General features: G+C 37.8%; 1 protein-coding gene across 5 annotated transcripts in view; it reads left to right on the top strand.

Moving 5' to 3' along the window:
- The window catches only part of PTCHD4 (patched domain containing 4), a 237,961-nt gene that overhangs the window by 97,525 nt on the left and 119,075 nt on the right, over positions 1–21,361 (top strand). For 4 of the 5 annotated variants that reach the window (XM_014345352.4, XM_034962222.3, XM_003833185.3 and 1 more), the window contains one exon: positions 4,676–5,156. In XM_014345352.4, coding sequence (XP_014200838.2) covers positions 4,676–5,156 — 481 coding nt within the window. Of the gene's footprint in view, positions 1–4,675; positions 5,157–18,160; positions 18,987–21,361 lie in introns of those variants that run through there. The other variant, XM_063605310.1, reaches the window with a different exon arrangement.

The following is a 21,361-nucleotide window of genomic DNA, read 5'->3' as shown; positions in this document are numbered from 1 at the left end:
AGACAGATAGCTGCACATTTTAAGTAAATAGATAATGCTTTTTAAAAACTTTCTCTTTCAAATAATCAGAAGTAGAATTCCACATCAAAGTGGGATTTCAAAGGTGTAGAAACAAGGGTGGAGCTAAAAATTATACCAAGCTTAAAACAAAAATAAATGCGCCTAATTGGGGATCAATTAGTGTCAACTTAAAGAGCAGAAATTTTCCACAATTTCTCAGTTCTGGGATGAGATCCCCGCCTCCTTTCTCAAAGCATGCCCACCTTTCTACTTGCAGCTCATGGTAATATCCCATGAGATTTAATCAAGAGAGAGCCTCGGGAACCACAACCAAAATTTCCATTTGATTCCAAAAGGAAAAAGATGGGAAAATTATAAAGATTACATGGAAGTGGGAGACATTCTGAGAAAAAAAAAAAAACTCAACTGAAATTCTTATTGGATTGTTCCTTTAGAGTTGGTCACATTGAGATAAATAGAATGATTGTATTCATTTAGTATGTAGGGAGAAAGTGGAGTGACTATGAAATTCCTTTCTTGTTCTGAAATTGAGGCAGTAATTAAGAGCCTACCAACAACAACAAAAAAGCCCAGGACCAGACTGATTCACAGCCGAATTCTACCAGAGTTACAAAGAGGAGCTGGTACCATTCCTTCTGAAACAATTCCAAACAATAGAAAAAGAGGGACTCCTCCCTAATTCATTTTATGAGGCCAGCATCATCCTGATACCAAAACCTGGCAGAGACCCAGCCAAAAAAGGGAAATTTCAGGCCAATATCCCTGATGAACATCAATGCTAAAATCCTCAATAAAATACTGCCAAACCGAGTCCAGCAGCACATCAAAAAGCTTATCTACCACAATCAAGTCAGCTTCATCCCTGGGATGCAAGGCTAGTTCAACATATGCAAATCAATAAATGTAATCCATCACTTAAACAGAACCAATGACAAAAACCACATGATTATCTCAATAGATGCAGAAAAGGTCTTCAATAAAATTAAACACCCCTTCATGCTAAAAACTCTCAAAAACTAGGTACTGATGGAACGTATCTCAAAACAATATGAGCTATTTATGACAGATCCATAGCCAATATCATACTGAATGGGCAAAAGCTGGAAGCATTCCCTTTGAAAACTGGCACAAAATAAGGATGCCCTCTTTCACCACTCCTATTCAACATAGTATTGGAAGTTCTGGCCAGGGCAATCAGGAAAGAGAAAGAAATAAAGCGTATTCAAATAGGAAGAGAGGAAGTCAAATTGTTTCTGTTTGCAGATGGCATTATTGTATATTTAGAAAATCCCCCTGTCTCAGTCCCAAATCTCCTTAAGCTGATAAGCAACTTCAGCATAGTCTCAGGATACAAAATCAATGTGCAAAAAATCACAAGCATTCCTATACACCAATAATAGACAAACAGAGAGCCAAATCATGAGTGAACTCCCATTCACAATGGCTACAAAAAAGAATAAAATACCTAGGAATACAACTTACAATGCATGTAAAGGACCTCTTCAAGGAGAACTACAAACCACCGCTCGAGGAAATAAGAGAGGACACAAACAAATAGAAAAACATTCCATGCTCATGGATAGGAAGAATCAATATTGTGAAAATGGCCGAACTGCCCAAAGTAATTTATAGATTCAATGCTATTCCCATCAAGCTACCAATGACTTTCTTCACAGAATTGGAGAAAACTACTTTAAAGTTCATATGGAACCAAAAATAGCCCATATAGCCAAGACAATCCTAAGCAAAAAGAGCAAAGCTAGAGACATCACGCTACCTGACTTCAAACTATACTACAGGCTACAGTAACCAAAACACCATGATACTGGTACCAAAACAGATATATAGACCAATAGAACAGAACAGAGGCCTCAGAAATAATGGCACACATCTACAACCATCTAATCTTTGACAAACCTGACAAAAACAAGCAATGGAGAAATGATTCCCTATTTAATAAATGATGCTGGGAAAACTGGCTAGCCATATGCAGAAAACTGAAACTGGACCCTTTCCTTACACCTTATACAAAAATTAACTCAAGATGGATTAAAGACTTAAATGTAAGACATAAAAACATAAAAACCCTAGAAGAAAACCTAGGCAATACCATTCAGGACATAGGCATGGGCAAAGACCTCATGACTAAAACACCAAAAGCAATGGCAACAAAAGCCAAAATTGACAAATGGGATCTAATTAAACTAAAGGGCTTCTGCACAGCAAAAGAAACTATCATCAAAGTGAACAGGCAACCCACAGAATGGGAGAAAATTTTTGCAATCTATCCATCTGACAAAGAACTAATATCCAGAATCTATAAGGAACTTAACCAAATTTACAAGAAAAAAAAAAACATCAAAAGGTGGGCAAAGGATATGAGCAGACACTTCTCAAAAGAAGACATTTAATGACGCCAACAAACATATGAAGAAAACCTCATCATCACTGCTCATTAGAGAAATGCAAATCCAAACCACAATGAGATACCATCTCATGCCAGTTAGAGTGGTAATCATTAAAAAGTCAGGAAACAACAGATGCTGGAGAGGATGTGGAGAAATAGGAACGCTTTTACACTGTTGGTGGGAGTGTAAATTAGTTCAAACATTGTGGAAGACAGTGTGGTGATTCTGCAAGGATCTAGAACCAGAAATACCACTTGACCAAGCAATCCCATTGCTGGGCATATAACCAAAGGATTATAAATCATTCTGCTGTAAAGACACATGCACACGTACGTTTATTGCAGGACTGTTCACAGTAGCAAAGATTTGGAACCAACCCAAATGCCTATCCATAATAGATTGGATAAAGAAAATGTGGCACATATACACCCTGGAATACTATGCAGCCATAAAAATGGATGAGTTCATGTCCTTTGGATGAAGCTGGAAACCACCATTCTCAGCAAACTAACACAGGAACAGAAAACCAAACACTCACTCAAAAGTGGGAGTTGAACAACGAGAACACATGGACACAGGGAGGGGAACATCACACACCAGGGCCTATCAGTGGGTGGTGGGCTAGGAGATGGATAGCATTAGGAGAAATACCTAATGTAGTTGATGGGTTTATGGGCGCAGCAAGCCACATGGCACATGTATAACTATGTAACAAACCTGCACATGTACCCCAGAACTTAAAAGAATAATTAAAGAAAAAAAAAAGAAATTCCTCACATGGAATTCCTGGTGATCCTACTAACAGTATTTTTACTCTCTGTAAATATTGTAAACTTTTTGTGTTTGCAACACACTCTCAAGTATTAGGGTTGCTTTGTCACATGTTAAAAATGTAAATACAAACAAGTGCCTTAGATATAAGTGTCTGAGCTAAACAAGTCCACAAGAATTAAGACATGTGTCTGCTAGAGTACATAATACCTCCCAGTTCTGCGAAAAACAAGAGTTATCACACTATTGAGTTTGTTGTCTTCTGCCCTACCCACTCTAGGAAGAACTGTTTCTTCTCCTGATTTTACCCCTTTATACCCTTGTTAGATAAACATCTTGGCAGGTTCAGTTGACACACAGTCTACTGTGACATAAACATACCTTAGTGCCTGTCTCTCACCTGGTACTTGAGCATACTTTCAACGCTATACTTCATCATGCAACCTGCTACTAGCTTCAGTATTCTGAGAACCATTGCCATTGAAATAAATGACAGTTGTGGCAATAATAAACTTTCCAAATTAATGATAATTTGTTGACAGCTCTTCGAGATTTCTTTCTTCATGTTGGGGCACACTGGATGAGAATTACTGTTCTTAACCTGTTTTAGTAACTCTTTGGCCACATACATGTGCCTTAAAGAGCAGTGATTGCTTCTCTTACCAATTTCCTACTCTCATGATCTTGCCTACTCTACCTCATGTCAAACTCTGAAAATGAATTGACTTTTGGCAATTCAATCTGAAATTCTTATCAGTCTAATTTAGGGGATTTGTCTACTGTCATCAATAAGAAAAGGTCAACCTATGTCTGAGGCAGGTGTTTGGAGAGAGCATTGTAATGTGTGAATAGGTGTTCACATCATATTTAGGAAATATTTCAATGCCATTAAATTAGTTGTAAGAAACAATATTTTTTGTACTGCTCTTCGGTATGCAATTATATTCCCAAAATATAGAGAATATATAAGAATATTCATGTTTGTGTGTACTTGTATGAGTGTTGGCATAGGTATATGAATGAACCCTAGAAAGATTAGTGTACATTTATAGAACAGATAATTATCTTAACTTTTGAAATATTATTAATTCATGGCAAGCTTTACTTTTGGCTGAAACTGAATCATAAAACTTGACCTTGTATTAAGGATTTGTAATGGATTGTTACAAAAGGAAATGTTGGGAATCGGGATATGAGTGAGATCAAAATATTTATCTACATTTCTCAATGCATGTGGCAATTCTTCTGTAGCTTTGTAATACTTTTTGCATATTTTCTGCCCTTGATCATCATACATGGTATCCCATGTAGCTCCAAATGTTGAATATAAAATTCTAACTTGCCTCTCCACCCACATCAGTTTCACAATTACTAGCACCTATCTCTGCCTTCCTTGTGCTCCTTCACTTAGAGTAAGAATCTATTCCCTGGAATATACATCCGTAACTGAAGTCTCTTCTTTTTCTGTTTTCAAGGATGGGAGGAACAGTTTTATTGGACACCAACTGGGCGGGGTAGTGGAAGTGCCAAACAGCAAAGATCAGCGGGTCAAGTCAGCCAGAGCCATTCAAATCACCTACTACCTCCAGACCTATGGCTCTGCCACCCAAGACCTCATAGGGGAGAAGTGGGAGAATGAGTTCTGTAAGCTTATAAGGAAGCTCCAGGAGGAGCATCAAGAACTCCAGCTCTACTCTTTAGCATCCTTTAGCCTCTGGAGAGACTTTCATAAGACCAGCATCCTGGCCAGAAGCAAGGTCCTGGTGAGCCTCGTGCTGATCCTGACCACAGCCACCCTCTCCAGTTCCATGAAGGACTGCTTGCGCAGTAAGCCCTTCCTGGGCCTCCTGGGGGTGCTCACAGTATGCATCTCCATCATCACAGCAGCAGGGATCTTCTTCATCACCGATGGAAAGTACAACTCCACCCTGCTGGGAATCCCGTTCTTCGCCATGGGTAACTATCCATCCTTGTGGTAATCGGATTCTTACCGGTTTGGGGCAAGGTAGTATATTTCTTGAATTCTCAGGTGGAAATCTGTTTTAATTTTGCATTGGGGTGTCTATGTCATTACATAAAATTTTACTTGGGGTTGTGTCTGTTTCACCTTATTGGGCCTTTCAGGAAATTATGGGATGAGCAAACCATCTTCTCATTTAATTTAATGCGGTCAAATGTTTTTAAGTTATACAACATTGGAGTTCTCTACTCAGATCCCTCAAAAATAACAGATCAGGGATTATGAGAGACCGAGTTAAGGAGATCCAAAATCTACTTCGAGCAAAATTTTGTGGTCCATATTCATGGCCATTCTCAAGTTGATGGGAGTGAAGAGTGAATATCATGGGATGAAAATTCTGAGAACCAATGATGTGTCCTAATCTCAAAGAACTTCTTAAGTAAGCTTTGTTTATTAATTTATTTCAATGTTTCTGCAGAGTATACTCCATTCCCCTACCTCTGTATAAACTAAAACCTTCCTGCTGCCACTTAGAAATATCCTCTAATTTTTTTCATCTTTGGTGAAAAGAATTAATGAATAGCCTTAGTCAAGATTATCTCATCTTATAAGTTTTCCTCCAGCTATACATAAATGGTCTAGAAAATACTATGTAGGTGGTGTGTGTGTGTGTGTGTGTGTGCGCGCGCGCGCGCATATTCTTTCAAAGAGAAGATCAAATCTGAGAATAAAGGCACGTTAAGTGCTTAGCAACAAGATTGATGTGTCTTATCAGAAAAGAGATGATGATGGTGATAGCTGTTGGTACAGCAAGAGGGTTCCACACATCAGGTGTGATGTAATTCCCTATGTGTAGTGATTTAGTGAATGAGCTGCAAATAGCTTATTGGTGGTGAACTGACATGAGCAAGACAGTCTTCATATTAGACACCTTAGGGCTTGCTAGGGGTTTTGCTAAAACTGCTGGTGAACTAATTAGGTAATGGAAAGATTTATCAGGAAAACAGACAATTATATATTCCATACAAATAAAGAGAAGAGCTACCTCTCCTGATGCTGGATTGTAATATATGTCCTATGAAGCCAGAGAAGTGTTTTCATTCCTTAAACAAAATAATTGCTTCTCACCCTCCAGGTTAAAATCAGCTCTGAATTACAGCTTTATTGGTAAATTCAAAAAGATGCAGGCGTGTGGTCAGAAAGTCTTCTAGGTCACATAGGCCCTTTCTTTTTCGACCTTAGCAAATGTTTTTGAGAACGAAAATATGAAGTGTGTTTATATGATCGATGCTGGGATCTAACTTATTTATCTATTAACTCAATATCATTGTGGCCATGTTAAGTTGTTAGTTCATCTTCTTTTTTCTTTTCTTTTTTTTTGGGGGGACAGAGTCTCACTCTGTCTGCCAGGATGGAGTGCAGTGTCACGATCTCAACTCACTGCAACCTCTCTCGCTCAGGTTCAAATGATCCTCTTGCCTCAGCCTCCTGAGGAGCTGGGATTAGAGGTGCTGGCTACCACTCCTGGCTAATTTTTTGTATTTTTAGTAGAGACGAGGTTTCACCATGTTAGCCAGGCTGATCTCAAACTCCTGATTTCAGGTGATCCACCCACTTCAGCCTCCCAAAGTGCTGGGATTACAGGCGTAAGCCACCACGCCCAGCTAGTTCATCTTAAACCTCAGTTTTTTCTCATATAAAATGGGGAATATAATGATGTCAGTTTCAAAAACTAGGTTTGAAAAATGTAACAGTATATAATTAAAGCTCATAGCCTATAGTAAATGCTAAGTAAATATTGGCAAGTTTTACTATTTAACCTGATGTTTTAAGTGCAATGGATTCACTAATGAATAGAAAACAGCCCTTGGCTTTAGGAAATTGAGCCTTCCTGGATTTTGCATATCATCTCTAAATACAGATTAATATTGTTAGTAAATAGTATCTTTCTTTTTCCCAAAGAACTTATTCTATAAAAAAAATTCTTGTCACCAATGACAAAGATGAGTCTAGATTTTAACCATTTACACTTGTTACATTTTTTTGAATGAAGTCTCATCGCTTGAAATAATAAGATTTATAAGAACCATACAGCATGATTTACAAATGAAACATAGTTCATTGGAGGTTAACAAATTGGACACCTTACTGCTTTCCAGGGTTGCTTTCTAAAACTGCTGATGAACTAATTAGGTAATGAAAGCATTTACCAGAAAAACATACAATTACATATTCCATAAAATAAAGAGAAAAACTACCTCTGCTGATGCTGGATTGTAACCTAGGCTCTGTGAAGCCCAAGAGGTATTTCCATTCTTTAAACAAATAACTGGAATGCTAAAAGCCACAGTGAGGGAAAAGTCTAGACCCTTCAACACACACTTTGCACCTCTCCTAGTGACTTTTAGAATCATAAATAAACCCTGGACAGTGTAGGTGCAGACTTTAGGAAGGCGGCTTAATGGTCCCTCTGAAGTATTTCTGCAATTCAAGTCCTTAAAATCTTCTGAAAGGATCATTTCTGCTATTTCTGAAAACATACCAACAGAAGACCTAAGAACATATACTTTAAGATTTTTGCTCCATAAAGGGGGCATTTGTTTTGTTGTGTTTTGTTTTATTTTTAAAATGATTGTAGTAGAAAAGAGGCCAAGATTGAGAACTGGTGAAATAAAATGAACTCTCTGCTAGGTTTTCATCCCAGCTTTTCTACTTAACTCTGTGTGTTATATTGGGCAGTTCTGTGACATCCCTTTGCCTTAAGTCCTTCATATATAAAATAAAGGATTTGGAATCTTCAGCCTTACAATTTGAAGATTTCAAAATACAATTTGTTTCATCTTTGAAGTTAGTATTTAATCCTTTATAAAAATCTTTAAAGTATAAGTTATCCTCAAATCTCTAATCTATAGTCTCCTTTGTTGCCTTCTAATGCCTTCAGAGATAGAAAGAGAGAGACAGAGAGGCTTAGAATAGAAAAATCACAGCTTTGCATACAGAGCCTCAGATACACAAAGCTGTGAGACATAAAAGCATATTGCTATGAAGGTGGTGAGGTGGAATGTGAAGTTGAGCATAAATACGTTGTGTTTGCCACATATATATCTGCTGGTGGTATACACGATAATGGTTGAAACCAGTTTTTGATGAATTACAGTTTACATGGTGTCAAAACTGCATAATCCCTAAGTTAGCTGGATATAAGGGAAAGAAGCCCGACTCTTCTAGTAAACCTCTATTCCTATTCCTGTCTTCCTAAGATGACTTCTTTGAGATAGTGAATATTTATTTACTCCATTATGTGTCAATACTCAAACCATTCATGCTTATCAGTATCATCCCTGAAGCTGGGTGTGTCGCTGATACTGTTTGTTCCTCACACTCAACTGGCTTAGCTGTCTTCTCTTTGACTGCCTATCTTGCCTCTGTATTGCATCTCCTTGTTCTTTTTGTCTTGTCATTCATCCACTTAATATTCTCAAAGTCATTTCAGAGGCATATATACTGTACCTAAATATCCCACATTTTTTAAGCCAGTGACAATTTTTATACTTTGTCCTGGTGTTCTCATAAAAAAAATTATATGTGTCAAATTGTATGTCTCAGATTGGGGTTTAGAAAAAAAGATTATTAGAGGTGCATGCAGTCTCTCTAGAGAAGTATTCAGAAAGAATTCCAAAATTCTAATAATTTTTTTTTCTTTTGAGATGAAGTCTCGCTCTATCACCCAGGCTGGAGTTCAGTAGCATGATCTTGGCTCACTGCAACCTCCACCTTCCAGGTTCAAGTGATTCTCCTGCCTCAGCCTCCCAAGAAGCTGGGACTATAGGCGTATGCCACCACGCCTGGCTAATTTTTATATTTTTAGTAGAGATGGGGTTTCACCATGTTGGCCAGGCTGGTCTCAAACTCCTGACCTCAGGGGATCCACCTGCCTTGGCCTCCCAAAGTTCTGGGATTATAGCATGAGCCACCGTGCTGGGCCATAATTTTTTTTAAAAAATACTTGAAAGGACCTCATTTAGTGCTAGCCTAACATCCTTTCTCTCTCTAAGCACATACCAATGAGAATGGCACTAATTTAATTTATAACTCATTGTCAGCCTTTTTTTCACCTCATTTGCTTTATGTGGATGTGTTTCCTCTTTCTGGAAGAAGAAATATGGGCTAATATTACACACAGATGCCAAGCTGGCTCATTCTGTGCTTTGCTGATATTCTATGGATAGTTGCCAGGAACAGTAGTAGCCTCGGATCACTATTATTTTTTTGTCCATTCTGAGTCTGCGTTACGTGTAAAAGTCTCACTTCAGTCAGCTTGACACCACAGGACACAGTGATGACTCGTTTTTTGCAAGTAAAAACAAGCCTTTCAGATACAGATTTTCACTCATTTTTCCAAACTGAGACTCATATTAAATTGTTTATTAATTTTCAAAGATTTATTGAGCATCTACTATGTTCAAGAAATTTTTGGGTTCTGAAGTAAAAGGCATTGAACAGAAATGATCAAGTTGTCACCCTCATGAACCTTACGTTTTAGGACTGCAAAAGGGATGAATAGGACAACTAAATAGAGAAATATAAACTATGTTATATGATTTCTAGGTGATATAAATAAAACAAATAAAGCAGAATAAGGGATAAAGAACATAAGTGGTCAGATAAAAGCCTTTCTAAAGAGTAAAATTGAAGCAGAGAGCTAAACGAAGCACCTGAGATGAGTGGCTCTGGCAGAGAGAAATATATGTGCTAAGGCTTTAATATAGGACCTTGCTTGGCGAAGCTGAAGAAGAGCAAGAAAGCGAATATGTCTGGATCAGAGTCTGATCTGAGTATGAGTGTTACAAGAAGGGGTCTAAGAGGTAGTATTGGGTCAGGTCATATAGGACACTGAGAATTAACCTTCGGGTGAAATTAAAGCTGTTTGAAGTATTTTGAGACAAGAGGGTGTGGTCTGACATACTTTATAAAGATATTTTTGTCTACACTACATAAATTAATTTGCAATGGGGCAAGAATAATTCTACAGATACTGTTTAACAGGTTATTGCAAATTTTGCGTGGGATATAATGGTGATGTGAAATAGCGTGGGAGCAGGGATGGTGATAAAAAGGAATTAGACTCAGGATAAATATTTGAAAATAGAATTGACAGGACTCAGTGAGGGACTAGATATGGCGTGTAAGAGAAAAAGAATTGTCAAAGATGACCCCAAGCTTAGAGGACCAAATAAGTGATAGAATGCATTTGCCATTTACTGCAGTAGTGAAGTCATGAGAGGAATTCACTGTGGGAGAAAAACAAAACCAAGTGGCAAATGTGGAGTCAGTAATATAACACAGTACATAGATCAGGTTCAGAGGAAATATGTAAATTAGAGCTGAAGATACAAATTTGAGATTCATCACAGCATAGCTAATATTGAAAACCATAGAATCCAATGAGATCAAGTATAAAGATAAATATAAATGAAAAAATAAGACATCCAAGATTTGAGCCCCGGAGCATTTCAATGGTTAGAAATTGGGAAGATGAGGGATTCAGAAAATGATACTAAGAAGGATCAGGCAGAAAAATAGCATGAGAAGCAAGAGAGAATAACGAACCAGCAGCAGAGTAAAGAAAGTGTTTTATGAAGGAACAAGAGAGTGATTGTTCCAAAAGCGGCTAAGAAACTGTGTCCGTTAAGAACTGAGAAGTAGCCATCTGATTTAGCAATATAGAAGTCATGGGTGACTTTGAAAAGAGCTGCTTGGGGGAATGCTGAAAATGAAAGGGTAATTTCAAGAGATTCAATACAGATTGGAGGGAATGAAGTGAAGATAGTGAATAAAGACAATTCTTCTTATTATTATTATTATACTTTAAGTTTTAGGGTACATGTGCACAATGTGCAGGTTTGTTACATATATATACATGTGCCATGTTGGTGTGCTGCACCCAGTAACTCGTCATTTAACATTAGGTATATCTCCTAATGCTATCCCTCCCCCCTACCCCCACCCCACAACAGGCCCCAGTGTGTGATATTCCCCTTCCTGTGTCCATGTGTTCTCATTGTTCAATTCCCACCTATGAGTGAGAACATGCGGTGTATGGTTTTTTGTCCTTGTGATAGTTTGCTGACAATGATGGTTTCCAGCTTCACCCACGTCCCTACAAAGGACATGAACTCATCATTTTTTATGGCTGCATAGTATTCCATGGTGTATATGTGCCACATTTTCTTAATCCAGTCTATCATTGTTGGACATTTGAGTTGGTTCCAAGTCTTTGCTATTGTGAATAGTGCCACAATAAACATATGTGTGCATCTGTGTTTATAGCAGCATGATTTATACTCCTTTGGGTATATACCCACTAATGGGATGGCTGGGTCAAATGGTATTTCTAGGTCTAGATCTCTGAGGAATCGCCACACCGACTTCCACAATGGTTGAACTAGTTTACATTCCCACCAACAGTGTAAAAGTATTCCTATTTCTCCACATCCTCTCCAGTACCTGTTGTTTCCTGACTTTTTAATGATCGCCATTCTAACTTGTGTGTGATGGTATCTCATTGTGGTTTTTGATTTGCATTTCTCTGATGGCCAGTGATGATGAACACTTTTTCATGTGTCTTTTGGCTGCATAAATGTCTTCTTTTGACAAGTGTCTGTTCATATCCTTCACCCACTTGTTGATGGGGTTGTTGGTTTTTTCTTGTAAATTTGTTTGAGTTCATTGTAGGTTCTGGATATTAGCCCTTTGTCAGATGAGTAGATTGCAAAAATTTTCTTCCATTCTGTAGGTTGCCTGTTCACGCTAATGGTAGTTTCTTTTGCTGTGCAGAAGCTCTTTAGTTTAATTAGATCCCATTTGTCAATTTTGGCTTTTGTTACCCTTGCTTTTGGTGTTTTAGACATGAAGTCCTTGCCCATGCCTATGTCCTGAATGGTATTGCCTAGGTTTTCTTCTAGGGTTTTTATGGTTTTAGATCTAACATTTAGGTCTTTAATACATCTTGAATTAATTTTTGTATAAGGTGTAAGGAAGGGATCCACTTTCAGCTTTCCACATATGGCTATCCAGTTTTCCCAGCACCATTTATTAAATAGGGAATCCTTTCCCCAGTTCTTGTTCTTGTCACGTTTGTCAAAGATCAGATGGTTGTAGATATGTGGCATTATTTCTGAGGGATCTGTTCTGTTCCATTGGTCTCTATCTCTGTTTTGGTACCAGTACCATGCTGTTTTGGTTACTGTAGCCTTGTAGTATACAGTTTGAAGTCAGGTAGCATGATGCCTCCAGCTTCATTCTTTTGGCTTAGGATTGACTTGGCAATGCGGGCTCTTTTTTGGTTCCATATGAACTTTAAAGTAGTTTTCTCCAATTCTGTGAAGAAAGTCATTGGTAGCTTGATGGGGATGGCATTGAATCTATAAATTACCTTGGGCAGTATGGCCATTTTCATGATATTGATTCTTCCTATCCATGAGCATGGAATGTTCTTCCATTTTTTTTGTATCCTCTTTTATTTCATTGAGCAGTGGTTTGTAGTTCTCCTTGAAGAGGTCCTTCACATCCCTTGTAAGTTGGATTCCTAGGTGTTTTATTCTCTTTGAAGCAATTGTGAATGGGAGTTCACTCATGATTTGGCTCTCTGTTTGTCTGTTGTTGGTGTATAAGAATGCTTGTGATTTTTGCACATTGTTCTTTCGAGGGATTTTGCATTAAAAAGAAATTAATATTTGCATGCTGATGGGAACACCCAGGTGAGAAAGAAAACTTTATAGGAAAGCAGAGAGAGGAAGAAACTGCAGAAGCAATGCCACTGAGTAGGAAAGAAGGGACTAGATTCAGAGCATAAGTGGAGTCATTTCATAGACAGTTCACCTACTCTAGGTAAAGGAAAGGCCTAATACATGGACAGATCCAGATAACTCAGTGCATATGGGGATGAGAGCATGTGGAAATCCTCCTCTGTGCCTTCAGCTTTGTCAGAAAATATGAAGCCAGTCATCAGCTGAGAACAAACTTGGGGAAGGAGGTGTTGGTTTGTGGAAAGTGAAAGGAATTTGAGTCACCTTGGAAAACTGGAGACTGAATTAAAGAAAATTCGGAAAGATAACTAGAAAGCTCTAAAGGCCCACTTGAAGCTTGTGTTCATGAATTTTTTTAAAAAAGAAATGAGTAAACATGGTTGCTGTTTTCTTAACCCCTAGGCACATATAGCTGGGTAGAAGAATTAAGTAGGTGTTGAGTTGAATTTAATCAGAAAACAAAAAATGAGGTTTACAGTATATACAAAGATGTGACTATAATGACAGATCATGAAAATTGTGCGGGTCAGGGTCAGCTAGACTAGACTATGCTGTAATAACAAATAATGCCTTGATCATGTTAACATAACAAAGATATATTTCTTGCTTGTCTCACAGTTTGATGTGGGTCAGGAAGATCTCTTTGCCACCTCTGTTCCAACAGAGACTCAGGGATCCAGGATGCCTCCGTCTTGTAACCATGAATCCTCAGAGTTTGTGCTCAAGGCCGTGCAGGCAAAAGAGAAAATAGAGAATTCATACCTATTTGTAACAGCCTTACCTCAGAAGTGATGCAGTTACTTCTTATACATTCTATTGGCTAGCCAACAGCAAGGAGTATAGAAAACACAGATGGGCAAATGGATTGTTTTATGAGCATCACTTGTCTCTTTCACATAAACTAAACCAAACAATAAAGGAAATGGCAATATTATTTCCTAACATCACTATGGTAAGAAATTGATAAGTTGAAATATTATGGTTCTTTCTGGGTCAGATAATTGTTTTAGGTTGGAGTCTGTTCTAATTATCTGTGACTAGATACCTAGTTAACTATGTTGGAGATTTCTAGTTATCTATGACAAACACCACAAAATTTAGTAGGATAAAACAACCACTTTATTATATCCATGGATTCTGTGGGTCAGTAGTTTTGAGAAGACATAGCTCTTCTCACCTCTGCGTTGTGCACGTCTATTTCCCAAAGCGTGAACCAGCACAGTGTTTAGGATATAGTGGGCCCACTAAGACTTAATGCTTGGCTAAAGTTCTTTATAATGATTACTTTACAGTATTAGAAATGTCTCTAATATGTTGCCACAGGACTTATTTTACTCAGGATCATCAAACACATCAAAATCCTTCCTAAAATAATTCCATTGCTGTAAGAGAAAGGACCTTATTATGACATCTGGAAGGTTTAGTTGGAGCTATTTCTTAACCATATTAGTTGTAGTCATGCTACTTTGGTGACAGTCACCTCTTTTGAAAAACACTGGCCAATGATGTGAAAATATTCCCATGCTTATGCTTAGAGGCTTAGAGTCAGACGACTTGGAGTCCAGTCCAGCTCCTGCCTCTTACCTGCTAGATGTCTTGTCCCTGGGCCTCCTTCATCTTACTCTCTCATTGGATGAGGAAGAACTCATTGTACTTTAACATCTCTTCCACTTTAGCTCTTTAATGAGTGAATGATTTATTTGACACTCATTCTGTATGTCATCTCTTCTAGAGTTTTGACTCACTGGGGGGTAGAACTGTGTCTCCTTGGCATCTTTGCTATTGTCTAAGGTACCCATAGTCAACATTTTTAAACATTGACTTATTGGTGGCTTTTATGATTGCTAGAGTTCTTTGAGCAAGAAAAGTCTTAACTTTTGGTTGTTTTAGCTTAGATATTTTAATGTGCCTATTTTTATGTATGTAATTCTTTAGTTTTAATTTTCTTGCCTATTTATTTCCTTCTCTGTTCTTCTTTTAGAGCTTTGACATGGACCTACTGTGTCAGACCTTTCTAATGAAGTGAGACATTGTCTCACTAACTGGTTATGCTAGACCTTTTAAAGGAGGTGGAAAAGATAGCTATCTTGGCATAAGAAGTAAGAGGTGAATTTTATGTCAAGCATTTGAGGTAGCATTGACTAGTGTGTACTTTTTATTATATAGCACTGTCCAACACTGCTAGTAATTTTCCTGACTCCTTAAGGTTCTACATCTTCTTTGGAATCCACCTCCGTCTCTTGCACTTTTTACTGCAAATGAGTTTCCTCAAGTGGTTACTGAAGTTTAGGAATGAGAAAGAGTACTGTTACATAACAATTTTAGTGAGGGTGAGATGCATATGGACCCATTTTAGTAATCTTGTTTATCTTGAGAGTAGCTGATATGCTAGTTTAGATTTTTTAAATGGAAAGATTTGTAAATATGCCTCCTGTTGTTCAATATGTGCTGCTCTTGCTTTTTACTTCTTGAGTCAGATAGCGAATCAGGATTGAATACCTAAGCAGGGAGGGATATGGAAGTGACATCAATTTATCTAGCACATGGTAGAATAATAATATGGCAGGTACTTCCATTTCTCCAGCATCTAAGCCATCCTCAAATACATGTCTATCAAAAGCAACCTTAACACTCCTCATTAATTGAAGTCCACTTTACTGTCATGTCAGAATGTCCCAAGAAAAAAAATATTCCTGGTGCAGGACAGCTGCAATTGCCAACCAGAATGGGATTTTTTTTCTGCAGTACTGAATCAAGCAAGGTAAATGCTGCAATTGGAACTCTGGGAACTTGTAGGGTGAAAATGCATTAAGGGTTATGCCATTGTTTTTCTGAAGAAAAATGTATTGAAAAATGGGAGATATACTTCCTAGATTCAATTATCTTTCAAGCCAGTATTATCATACCTAGTGACGTAACAAAAAAGAAAATTGGCAAAGAAAGATAAGATACATTCTATGTTTATTTGATGGTCCCAGAGGCCAACCTTAGGCTTCCAAGAATTGAGGAACCCCTGTGGACTAATTCCCACCTGCCTTCCTGGAACATGGTGGCTTATATTTGCAGCAAGTGTTTGTGTATCATAGTTGTCGGCTTCTTTGTTAATGATTGAGTAATGTCTTAATCCAGACCAAGACAAAATTCTAATATTCAAGACTTGACTTACAGATATCACTATGTACCCTTAGCAAATCAGTCTGAGTACAATCCTGAGTTTGAGTTTAATATAAAGAAGATGCTGCTGTTTGTTTTGCTGCTCCCCCTCGTTGACTTAGTCTAAATAGAAATAAGACTAGGTCCAGGCCAGTGATACTTGCAGTGATTGTTTCCCTTTTAGGTGTAACATTCTAAACTAAATATTCTATTTAATGATATAAAGTAAGATAGTATATTAGTAAAGAGTATTTATTAACAGTATTTGAGGTGACATAATAAAAGGCATAAATAATGTAGCCATATTACTAAATGATAAAAGCCAAGTAATGAAGGAAAATGAGATAATTTTACCAGAAATAAATGGGGACAAAATTAGGTTAAACTACTTTTTAGCACAAAAAAAAAAAAAGAAAAAAGAGAGGAAGGAGGTTAACTGGCTCACTTCATCGAATGAAAACCAAATAAGATCACACAAAAGAGATCACTGAAAGGCACCTAACATGTAGGTTTTGGGGTGAGACTGATGAACATAATGAGGACTCATTATAATACTTAGCAGTAAATTGATGGCTTCATTCTCTATAATTCTATTACCTTCCTCCTCCTTTACCCTGCCATGATCAAGAGTCGAGGCAGGGGTATATACTTTACTGTGTTGCCACAATGCGGGGCAAATAATAAGTGGTGTGTTCAATAATTATTTCTTGAATGAATGACTTGTGATTTTACTAGCTCACAGCAAAGATAAAGATTATTTTTTTAGAAAAATGTTATAAACCTGAGTGTAAAATTATGTGTTCTTTTAAAAAATTTAAATCAATGGCTTTTAAACAAAGCCATTGAAAGTGATTGGGTGATGAAGGGATTTGGGTGTTTCAAGTGTAAGTTTAGTTTAAAAGTTGTACCTTTTCATGTTTGGTGGAGCTTCATGCACTTAAAAGTATTCAATGGCCATTTTTTTATGAATATGGATTCCTTATTTGCCAAGAGGTAAGTAGGGCAGCTGTTTCTATTAAATAAGAAAGTAAAGTCATTGGAACCATTCTCAAGACTGTGTGGTCAGGATTAGAACCTGCATTTCTTGACTTTGCCTCCCAGGCTCCTTGGCTCTGCTAGCTGTTCTCCAACTGAGCCCGGGGCTTCTGGGGTGCAGAGGGTACTGCGGGGCCTTAGAATAGTTGAGCCAGCAGGAGTCTCACTTACTCTGTAGCCCAGGCTGGGGAGCAGTGCTGCAATCTTGGCTCACTTCAAGCCCTGCCTCCCGGGTTCAAGTGATTCTCCTGTCTCAGCCACCCAAGTACCTAAGATTACAGGCATGCAACATCACACCCGGCTAATTTTTGAATTTTTATTAATAGTAGAGATGGTGTTTCACCATTTTGGCCAGGCTGATCTCCAACTCCTGACCTCAAGTGATCCGCTCACCTCAGCCTCCCAAAAGTGCTGGGATTACAGGCATGAGCCACCGCGCCCAGCCACTCTCTCCTGATTCTGACCATGCACTTTGCTCTAAATATTTCACATGACAAGTTTCCGTAAAGATTTAGTTTGAATAAAAAATTACTATGAACGAAAAAAATATATAAAAGTTTGAAATAATCTTACAACAAACGCCTGTGACATGAATTTACCTATATAACAAACCTGCACATGTACCCTTAAAATAAAAGTTGAAAGTTAAACCTAAAATAAAAGTTAAAAAAAGTTTGAAAACTGCCATTCCTCTACCATTCGACAGTGCCTCCTTCATAATATAATGGAAGGTAGAAATTATACTAGACATGAACTAAATGTGTTTCATAGCATGGGTGGCTGCGCATCCATCAAATATTTTATCCATGTACTTCCTGGAGTCATTTTATTGAAGTGTTCCTGGAGGTATGATTTTTACTTAACACCTTAACTTTCTCTCCTGTAGACAAGTTAACCCAATCTCAAAGGCTGGAGGCAATGATGGTTTATGGTTGCCAGGAAAAACTAAGTAAGATGCCAAGACATTCAATGACAGAATTATCTGTAATTTTGTTGTATTCCAGGGGAAGAACTTCTGCCTTATGGGTCAAGAAATTGTTTTATAAAGGTACAGTGGCAAACCAAACTCTCAACGAAGGAATCCCATTAAGCATGTTGACAAGAGATAAATAAGTGAGTGAGAATCTCTGTCCGGTAACCTCTCCAAAAAAGGGGCTTACATGTGTCTTCTAACTAGGCTTCCTTTTCTCAAGATATGTAAAAAGACCAGTTATTATTCAGAAGACTTTGTGATGAGCATAAATTAAAGCAGTGCTACCTGATGAATTTCTTTGTTCCTTTCAAAGAATGCTGCCCCAATGCCTCCCAGATGCTGTCCCATTGCTCCCTGGAAAGTTCTGTGTATGTAAAACAGATGCTCACCTTGCTAGCCCCGATCATTCCATGTTGGCCACCTCCTTTTGTTGGTAAACTTTTGCCAAGATGAATCAATATCACTGACTATGTAAGTAAATGAACTAAGTAAACAGTGTTTCTGATGGGACTACCACACATTCTTTCTCCTTTCTTTATTTATTATAAATATTTTACTTATATATGTCAATAAACAGGTCAAATGAAACAAACTCTATCTATCTAGACCAAATGAGTTTAATCCTCAGAAAGTGACCATCTTTTTATGATTTCTAACTGTTTGAGGTTCTTCCCTACTGTTCCCTCCTGTAAACTTCCTAGAACATTTTTCCTTTTGGTTGTGTTATTTATTTCAGTCTATTTATCCCTTTGTCCATTCTAATTCTTCTTAACCTTTTCCTGAAAAATGAAAATCCTAAAGCAGAAGCAAGTGTGTTCCTGTATTCCCTCACCCTATCCAAATGCCATTACCAACATGCCATCTATATGTACTCAGCTCAGCACTGCTGTGTTTCCGTAGCATTTCAGCCAAGGCAGAGAAGTCCCTCCAAGGAAACCCATGGGTTTAGTGTCTGAATAGCTTCTAATTCTAAGCAAAACCTAGCTGATATCTATCCAAATACACAAGGCTGTTTCATATCTTGTGATGTTTCTTTTTCCAGAAATTACCTTCCACCTCTTACTTGTGATCTACCAGATTCAAATATTCTTTGTTCTATGTCATTTTTTACTGACCTCCAAATTTAAGAATCACTGATTGGTTTTCTCTTTTGCCTTCTCTGTACCCTTGTTTACATGCCTATCATCACTTCCCATGCTAGACTGCAAAGCCTTCATTAAAAGATCAAGACTTGCTGTTTTTGTGTCCCAGGCAACTAGTAGAGGGCCTAGGACAATATAGGAGGAATTTTACATTAATTTTGGACTGACTGAATGAAATATGCTCTGTCATATTGACCCACTATGCAAAATTGGCTTTTACTTTGGGTGCCTTGCATGGGGTTCGTGCTGGTCACTCTGTTTTCCCTCTCCATTGCCACCATATTTTCTCCCCACCTTTCTCTTTTCTCATCTTTGCTCTGGACAGCTGATTCCTATGGACTGCATCACCCAGTATCCCTTGTCCTCTGGCTTTTGGTTGGGTTTGGCCAATAAAAGTCACTACCAGAAGATAGTAGGGTAGAAGGAAAAACAGGTCAAAGTCTTTCTTACCTGCTCCCTCCTTCCCTGATCTGGCAACAACTTCAGTCTCTGGGAGGCAGCCTCTGCTCCATATCTACAGCCATCGTCAGGCACTGGTAATACTATTTTGTCTCTTATACTTTAAAAGTGATAACAGCTTCCTGCTCTCAATAGTCTGAGTACCTCAATATACTTTTTGTTGTTCTGTTTTGTTTTTCCATTGGCTCTGCCCATATCTCTATAAGTAGTCCTTTAATTAAGATCTTTTTATTTCTACCATCTGAGGGATTTCTATATCCTTCTAAGCCTCTCAATTTCTTACTAGATATGAAACAGTACCCCCATGTCCTGCTGGATCTGAAGTCCTGCCCTAAGGTCCATCCACTTGTTTTAATTCATTGCCTAATTCTTGCCAAACAAACATGTTCAAAGGAAATGGATTCTACTCTCTACCAACCCAGCTGCTGGCCATCAGCAGACTTAGGAGCAGTCTGCATTGTCCACCTGACTGAATATCAACTGACACCTGGACATCTGCTGCCATATTCTGCCTGCTGCTTTGACATCTCAAGTTCACAAAGTCCTTAATATATTGTGCATTGCATCTCCTTTCAGAGGCCAGGCAACTGTCAAGGTTCATTTTACCTACTTTTATAATTCCTAGAGTCTGCTTTCTCCAAGTGGAAGTCTTGAGGGCAGAGCTCCCTGTGTAGACTAATTTTTGTATCTATCTTAGCTATTGTGATATGTCGACTTTGAGAAAGAGCCTGAAGAAAATTCTTCTAACATACATGTTTTTACCATCATAATTGGCAAAATCGGAGGCTGGCATTAAAAGAGGTTATGCTCTCTACAAAGCAAGAATAGAAAAATTATTCCATTGGTGACTTCCATAATCATTTTTAGGTCATGGTGGCTATTTTTTTCATGTACTCAGTTTAAGCTAAAAGTAGTTTGATGTAAAATTCTTGCCTTACAGTCAGACTTTCCAAATATATATAAAAGAGGCTGCCTGTCCTGTTTTGTGCCATGGTGCCCATGCTTTTGCAGCTGAAAATAGCATTGGCATTCATTCCTGGCACATTATACTGCAGGCTTCTATCTAATTTGCTGTCCACACTCACCCTGAAGTCCTTTTCAGCACTGCTGCTTTCCAAGTATTCCCTTCTCATTGAGTATCTGTGTCTCATACAATGCTATTCATTTTTCATTTTCATGGTTGACATACATCTTTCTACCAATCTCTCTTCACTCTATTCTGGGTAGTAATTGTGCGTGTCTGTGTTTAATTCATGTTTTTATTACAAAAGTAACATAGCATATTTATTATAGGAAAACATTCAAAGAAAAAGAAAGTATCAAACCACCATCCAGATACTATTAGTAATAAACAGTGTGTACATAATTTTATTACATCTATACTTAAATATATAAATATACAGAGATATCAAATGAAAGTGAGATGACTGTATATATGTTATTATGCATTCTGCTTTTTAATTTAATAATAATCAAGAATTTCCATAAGTGCAGAAACTGTATAAAACCTGCATGTGTACTATTTTTACTAATAGCTATATGTTGACACATGTGAAGACTGCTCAAAGGAAGAAATAGAACATTACCAGCATTCCAGAAACCTCCTGAGCACATTTTCTTAATTACAACTC

Source organism: Pan paniscus, chromosome 5 (genome assembly GCF_029289425.2).
Source record: "Pan paniscus chromosome 5, NHGRI_mPanPan1-v2.0_pri, whole genome shotgun sequence".
NCBI lineage: Eukaryota > Metazoa > Chordata > Mammalia > Primates > Hominidae > Pan > Pan paniscus.
Note: the sequence above shows the minus strand (reverse complement) of the source record. Positions and strands in the feature narration are given on the sequence as shown.